The sequence below is a fragment of the Asparagus officinalis genome, chromosome 5, assembly GCF_001876935.1.
Source record: "Asparagus officinalis chromosome 5, Aspof.V1, whole genome shotgun sequence".
NCBI lineage: Eukaryota > Viridiplantae > Streptophyta > Magnoliopsida > Asparagales > Asparagaceae > Asparagus > Asparagus officinalis.
Window position 1 is genome coordinate 99,793,708 of NC_033798.1, and position 8,421 is coordinate 99,802,128.

The window sequence follows — 8,421 nt, forward strand, 5'->3', positions numbered from 1 at the left end:
TTCGAAGTCGCCTGCACCTGCTCGCCTACAGGCGAGTTCAATTTCGCCCGCCTGACTTCGCCCGTACGCCAGGCGCCTGACTTCGCCCGCACACCAGGTGCGTTCTTCAATTCTCCACCTCGTTCATCATTTGGTGAACATCAAATTTTGGACGAACACTAAAAGAACACCACAAGCGCCAAACAAAACCCAAAACAGCTGCACTATTATACCATGGCTGCCTACGTACCCTCTGTCCGGGATCAAGCTAATCGTAGTTCTGCCAAATGGCCGCCAACGACCTCAACAATCACGAATGTGCAACAAGTTTCGACAATGATCAAACTTGTTGCTCGGAACCACCTTTGTGAGCATATCTGCCGGATTATCCTTCGTGTGGACCTCCACTATCTCCACATCTCCATCTTTAAGAACATCCCGAACGAAGTGATAACGAACGTCAATGTGCTTTGTCCTCAAATAAAAAACTTGATTCTTCGCCAAATAGATAGCACTCATGCTATCACAATAAATAGTGACAGACCTCTGCGATATACCAAGTTCTTTCAAAAGTCCTCGAAGCCAAATAGCCTCCTTCACAGCTTTCGTAACCGCCATATACTCCGCCTCCGTCGTAGACAAAGCCACCGTAGACTGTAAGGTGCATCTCCAACACACCGGCGCACGGGTCAAAGTAACACATACCCCGTAGTAGACCGACGCTTATCCAAATTTCCGGCATAATCCAAATCAACATAACCAATGCACAACTGTCCACCTCTAGTGTCCCGCTCATAAACCAAACCAACATTAAGCGTACCTCTAATGTATCTTAAGATCCATCTCACGGCGTCCCAATGACCCACTCCTGGATCGTGCATGTATCTCGAAACCATGCTCACCGTCTGTGACAAATCCGGTCTCATACATACATATGGAGTTTTCGACATCAACTCTCTATCTTCAACTGTCTTTGGTAAAAGATCAGCTGAAAGCTTCAAATGAGCTCCCAAAGGTATACTAACAGGCTTCGTTTCCATGCTAACGTTAAATCGCTGTAGAACCTTCTTTAGATAAGCTATCTGAGTCAAACAAATTCTGCTATTCTCTTTGTCTCTGCCGATCTCCATCCCCAAAATGCGCTTAGGCTCACCCAAATCCTTCATCTCAAACTTATTTGAAAGTTGTGCCTTCAACTCATCTATAGAAGACCTGGAAATAGAGGCAACTAACTTATCATCGACATAAAGCAACAAATAGATGTACGCACCTCCTTTCAACTTGTGAAAATACACGCAAGGATCAAACTGGCTCCGTGTACGAATGACCAATCATAAAACCATCAAATCGCCTATACCACTGTCGAGGAGACTGCTTCAAACAGTATAGCGATTTCTTTAACCTGCAAACCAGATTTTCCTTCCCTGCAGCTCGGAATCCCAATGACTGAGTCATATAAATTTCTTCATCAAGATCACCATGAAAAAAATATAGTTTTCACATCCAACTGATCTAACTCCAATCCATACTGCGCCACCAAAGCTAGTAAAATCCGAATCGAGGAATGCTTCACCACCGGAGAGAAAACCTCATTGTAATCAATACTTTCCTCCTGTGCATAGCCTTTCGCAACCAATCTAGCTTTGAACCTCACTGGAGTGCCTTCAATGCCCTCCTTCGTGTATACCCACTTGCAACCAATTGCCTTCCGTCCCTTTGGAAGCTGAATAAGCTCTCATGTATCGTTCTTATGAAGAGACTCCATCTCCTCCTGCATAGCTACCTGTCACGAATCAGCCTCCGAACCTCCTGCATAGCTACCTGTCACGAATCAGCCTCCGAACTCTGCTCGGCCTCTCTGAATGTAGTAGGCACTAACTCATCGATACTGCTCGGCCTCTCTGAATGTAGTAGGCACTAACTCATCGATACTCTCCATCGGAAGTGCATACGCAACTACTGTGTCGGTATACCGTGCTGGCGTCCATATGTCTCTCCTCTGTCTCCGAACCGCAATCAAATCTTGAACCTGAGCCGTCGGTCCATAATCCTGCACATCTGTACTCGTATCCTCTTCGTCATCGTCGTGCTCGCCTGGCATTACCTCACTCGACACTCTAATGGATACTGTGCCATCTGGATAATGTGGAGCTACATCGATCTCCAACATCTGCGATATCTTCTTCGTCGGGTCGCTCTCCACCTGATGAGAGTTGGGAAGCTTCAATATAGAAGCTTCATCGAACGTGACGTCCCTACTCAGCACAATCTTCTTATCAACTGGATCCCATAGCTTGTATCCCTTGACACCACGCTTGAATCCTACAAATATGACCTTCCTAACTCGAGGTTCCAATTTATCTGTTCTCACATGATAAAATACAGGACACTCAAATACATTGAACTGGTCATAGTCATGTGCTGGCTTTCCCGACCACATCTCCATAGGGATCTTCCCCTCAATCGCAGATGAAGGTAGCCTGTTAATGAGGTGGCTCGCATATGATAATGCCTCAGCTCAAAAGATCTTCTCCAAACCACTTTGCGACAATAAGCATCGAACCTTCTTCAGTAAAGACCGATTCAGTCTCTCTACCACCCCATTTTGCTGCGGTATATGACTAACTGTGAAGTGCCTCTTTATATCCTCGTCTCGACATAGCTGCTGAAAAGGGTCAGAAGTATACTCATCATCGTTATCGGATCGCAACGTCTTGATCTTTCTCACAGTCTGCAGTTCCAATCTCTTCTTCCACTCCACAAACAAATCTAGGACTCGTCTTGATCTTTCTCACAGTCTGCAGTTCCAATCTCTTCTTCCACTCCACAAACAAATCTAGGACTTCGCTCTTCTTCGTCATGATGTACACCTAACATCGCCTAGAATAGTCATTTATAAAAGTGACGAACTAATATCTACCACCAAGTGATACAGTTTTGGTGGGACCCCAAACGTCTGTGTGCACATAGTCCAGGATACCCCTCGTCCTATGAATGGCAGTCCCGAACTTCACCTTCGTCTTCTTGCTAAGAACACATTGCTCACAGAACTCAATCTTCCCACTCTTGGCTCCCTTCAATAGTCCCTGCTTGCATAAAACCTGTAGTGACTTTTCACCTGTATGCCCCAACCTATAGTGCCAAAGTCTACTCATGTTCGCCTCTGAAATAGCTGAAGCTACCTGGCCAATCTCGATGCTCCCCTTTAGATAATACAAGTTTTGATTGCGGACTCCCTTCATCACCACCAGCGATCCCTTAGTAACCTTTACTACAGCGCCCTCAAAGGTCACCTTGAATCCCTTCGCCTCCAGAGCTCCAACCGAGATAAGATTTTTCTTCAGCTGAGGAACGAATCTGACCTCCTTCAACTCACGAACTACTCCATCATGCATCCGAATCCGCACGGTACCTATCCCACAAATATCATAGGATTGATCATTTCCCATGATAACAACACCCCCATCGAGCTTCTCAAAAGATGTAAACTAATCTCGTCTAGGGGTCACATGATAAGTAGCGTCAGAATCAAGCATCCAATCTGATGCATCCAAATGATTCGCCTCCGGAGTAATCAAAAGAGAAAAGCTCGAATCATCAGAATCATTGCCGCTAGCAACATTCACCTCATTGGCCTTCGGGCTTTTCTTTTTGCCATTCTCCTTCTTCTTGAGCTTCGGACAATCTCTCTTCCAATGTCTCTGTTCCTTGCAGAATGTACATTGGTTCTTAGCTAACTGATGATGGCCTCTAGACTTTGACCTCCCTCTATTACCACCTCTCGGATATGGGTTTCTACCTCTCGTCGACAAGGCCTCTCCTGAAGTATTAGCGCGGGAAGTCTCCTTGTCCTTCCTCCTCAAATCATAATTCGTCAAAGCGTTAGTAACTTCGCTATAGCTAATAGAAGATCTCACATTCAACAGAGTAAGCACGAAGATATCATACTCCTCATCCGGTAAGGAGCCTAACAAAATAATCGCCTTGTATTCATCCGATATCTTCTCATCAACATTCGTCAAATCCGACAACAACTTAGTATAGTTGTTCACATGAGCCGCTAGTGAGGTGCCTCGGGACATCTGAAATCTGAATAATCTTCGCAGCAAGTGTAAACGGTTCTCAACGCTCTTCGTCAGATACTTATTGTTGAGAATCTCCCACATCTTCATTGCAGACGTCACCCTAATCACATCATACTTCAGCTCTTGTTCCAACCATGACCTGATCACCCCACAAGCGTTCCGATTCATCTTTTCTCATACCGACTCTTCATATTTAGGTGGTTTCTCTTGGACCATGATGGTCTCCTCTAAATTCTGTGTATTAAGCGCGTCCTGTACGTCGGTCATCCACAAATCAAAGTTGATTTTGACGTCATATTTTACAACACTAATCTTAGTGTTCTGAAAACCAACTTGAACTGTATCCGACACAGTCTTGCTGCTTTCTTCAACTATTTCTACCATATTCACAAACTCCGAATTGCAAAGAAAGATCTAAACTTTGATAGAATTAAGAAGATACCCAACTGAACCCTAAACCGGATTCCAAATTGATCTCCAAACCATACAAGGAAAGCAAGATCACCACGACACTCCTCAACGCTATCTCCACTGAAACTTAGAACTCCAAGAACCAAGCTTCCAAACTGAATCTTCCTCCACCCAATGTCAAAACCCTAGATCTCAAATATGGAGCTCTGATACCAACTGTTGCGCGCCTTTGCGGAAGCGTGCTCACACACCGAACGAGTCCGTGAGCACGGGAGAAAATTAACAAACCCAACACGAGTACAATCCAACAAATAATAACAAGCAAATCACAAACACAGATATTTTACGTGGTTCGGCAATTCGCCTACGTCCACGGGAGCGACACAAATAATTTTTTATTATTCCACAAGAAATTACAAATTAAGAGAGAAGATCTCAAGCTTGAGATCTCTCAATCAAATAACAGTGTTTTAATATATAAAACACTGTTCAAACTCTCTCTTAAAAAACTCAAACTCCCCAATAAATACACCAACTCCTTTTTCACCAATTAATGAGAAGAGGACAAAAGGGGAAACCCAAATCGCAGAAAGAAACCCAAAAAAAGCCGCCGCTATTTTTTTTCTTCTGCTCCGCTCCTTGCTCGCTCGAGCTCGAAGCTGGATCATCCAGCTGGAGCCAGCTGGTTCCCATCCACGCCGCGCGAGCACCTCGAGCCCCGCGCACACGACAGGCGAGCCCGACATCGTCTCACCACATCTCGCCTGCAGCTGCTCGCCTACAGGAGCTCGAAGTCGCCTGCACCTGCTCGCCTACAGGCGAGTTCAATTTCGCCCACCTGACTTCGCCCGTACGCCAGGTGCCTGACTTCGCCCGCACACCAGGTGCGTTCTTCACAATAATCATCTGTGTGCTTTCTTTTCTGCTTCAATTTCTGAGTTTCTGTTACTTGTAAGCACTATGCCAATTTTTGCATACCAGTTCACACACCCAAGCGAACCAGTACACAAACGTAATGTGTTCCAGGATGTGCGAACCATATTATGGCGGTTTGAGGGTGTCTCCTGTGAATTTGGTAACTATGAATGTACCAATTAAGTTCCCCAAAATATTGTCTGTCTGTTGCAGATACGTGCCCATCACACTGCCTATACAAATGGTCTAATCCATATCATACATATAAACTGAATACCTAGCTATAGCTGTCAACTTCTTCATAGACTTGAAAGTTGATGTACATGCTTGATTGCATACAACGTATTGCTAATCTTTATTTCAAATAATAAACCTGTCAAAAATTCCAGCATCAAAGGTTGACATGAAGCTCAATAAGAAAATGCTGGCTGATTCTAAGAGACAAGTCCTTCTGTTTCTGGAATATTGGTTGTGAAAAGCTTGCAGTCTATGGGGTTACAAATGGAAGTTATGTAAATCAGTGTCAAGATGATACATTCTATGACTCGGTTACATCCCCTATTATTCCTCATTTAACTTCACCCACTCCATTTTCATTCTCAACCTGACATCCTTAGCAGGACTAATGCTCGTACCAGATGCAATTTAGAATAGCACTTATTAAAATTTAGTTTCTCTAACCATTACACTGGTGAAGATCGAGAATTATAGTTTTATATTAATTCTAACATGCCCCCAATAGGTTGAACATCCTTTTTATGGGCTGAAAACCTGAACTCATGCAGCGGTAAATTTTTAAAAAAATCTACATTAAATTCATGGATAGCAAGACTCGAACCTGGGTTGTTCTGATATCATCTTAAATTTTAGTTTCTCTAACCATTACACCAAAACTCTGAAGTTACGGTGATGATCGAGGATTATAGTTTTATATTAATTCTAACAACACTTTCTAGAATGTTGTTTGTATACGTTAAACAAACTACAAAGATATAAACTAGGTATTCGGAATTTAATAAAATCACTGCTCAGGGAAATGGGATCACGTGAAATGGTAATTTATCTATTCAAAAGAGCTAGAGCAATCTCGATGAGTGAAAATTCCATCGGTTTCTTATGCAGCTGAGTGTCCTGTCCACTTCAATTTACTCCGCCACATTTAAACACTGATCTACATATGAGAAAGGATCACAATCCATGACCATCATCCACTCGTTGATTTTGAACTACATATCCTAAAAACTTTTTTTCGGTATTTCAAGTCTATGGATTAAGAATACTAAAATAATCACATCTCAGAACTCTTAGAGGCATCCATTTGGAAATTGCATGATGAAGAAACTAGAAGTTTTAATGACTTGACTTTATCTACATGGGTTTAGAAATGTTTAAATCATAATTAATGGCTTGTGTCACTGACTTGGATGGTAATATCGTGTATTTCAGTAGGTGTGTAAAGGTTATATTTCACTGTATGTGTATTATAACTTTCCTACACACAAATAAACACTAACACAAATCATGCTACTGAACTGATATATTTTAATAACAGTCGGTGTACTATTTAAAAAACATATAAAGGCATAAAATGAATCAGCTATACATTTACCTGAGGAACTGCACAATCAGCATGGACTGGATCCCAAAGGACAGCACAAGAACAATCCCATTTTGGTGTTTGGACAACAAAAAGAGGAGCCCTGTAGCAGAATACAAAAAAATGTTTCTTACATTCCATCAGAATATACTGATCAATTAAGCCCTAGCAAGTTTCGTACAGATATATTAATAAGTAAGCCACCTACTGATTAATTGCATTGATCACTCCAAATCTGTATCCACACATGATTGTTGGATCACAATCCATGAGCTTAGGCTGTTCGATAAGTGGTTACCACGCATGTTGCACAACAATTTCAAAAGGTACAGGGGTTAAAACTCACAGGTATCAGTTTAAAGTTAACTATTTTCCTATTATACCTATTCAGCCTTTCTAGGGTGTCTCACAGGTATCAGTTTAAAGTTAACTATTTTCTATTATACCTATTCAGCCTTTCTAGGGTGTCTATGTTTAAGATTTCCAACTGGTATTCCCCTTTCTGAGACCTTCCCATGTGATGCGAATATGAATAGATAGGCGATTGACCCATAACCTATATGCTTATGTTTTTTGGGGGAAGTGCTTATCTAGCAAGCTGTAAAGTATATGCTTCTCCTTCTTTGGACTATGACAGTTGAAGTTTCTAAGGTTCTTGTTTGTACTCAGCTAGAGCACAATGCTCAATATCACTTATTTTGGTGCTCTTGTATGAATTTTACTTCTGCTTATCACAGCACTGTAGTCTCTATTACTTTCACCTGCATAATCCAGGATCCTGGATCATGCTTTTACAAATACCCAGCATTCTTGTTGAGATTTGTTCATGCTCAATAAGTGGCATCACAAGAAAGGAGGAGATCCTGATCGCAATTAACTTCTAGCAATCTAAGGAAATTGAACTCTTAATAACAAATTATCTTTCCAAACGACAGAAAGAACTATTAATATAGGTACTAGTATTTATTTGGTAAGCAAGAATACTGCAAACATAGACTCTATGATTGCAGCTAAGTCATGCTGTAGATCTACATTGGACTAGATGAAAACCATTAATATAGATGAAATTTAAAAAAAAGGTTTTTTCCCGTAAACCACCTTTAAAAATAGGGTGATTATACAAAGACCACCTACAAATATAGACTCCTGCCGTTAAGTCATGCTGTGCACCTACCCTTGACATATTTAGAGGAGGAAATGGCTGTATCCCTAAAATCTACATATTCAATATCTAATATTTTCTCTGTACTGTTGTAGGAATGGATTCCTGTGTCTGCAGCACTTGTATATTGAGATCTCAAGCTTATGCTGAAGATTAAAGAAACTCGCTGCAGTTCATAACTGGTGGCCAGAATTTGTAGGCATGCTGATTGGAGACACAGTAGGATTTATTCAAATATCTTCTATTCATCTTTCATGCCATTGCTCGTTTTG

General features: G+C 41.8%; 1 protein-coding gene across 4 annotated transcripts in view; it reads right to left on the reverse strand.

Annotated features, from left to right (window-relative positions):
- The window catches only part of LOC109840368, a 23,206-nt gene that overhangs the window by 5,466 nt on the left and 9,319 nt on the right, over window positions 1-8,421 (reverse strand). For all 4 annotated transcript variants that reach the window (XM_020408992.1, XM_020408991.1, XM_020408990.1 and 1 more), the window contains exon 7: window positions 7,000-7,090. In XM_020408992.1, coding sequence (XP_020264581.1) covers window positions 7,000-7,090 — 91 coding nt within the window. The remainder of the gene's footprint in view (window positions 1-6,999; window positions 7,091-8,421) is intronic.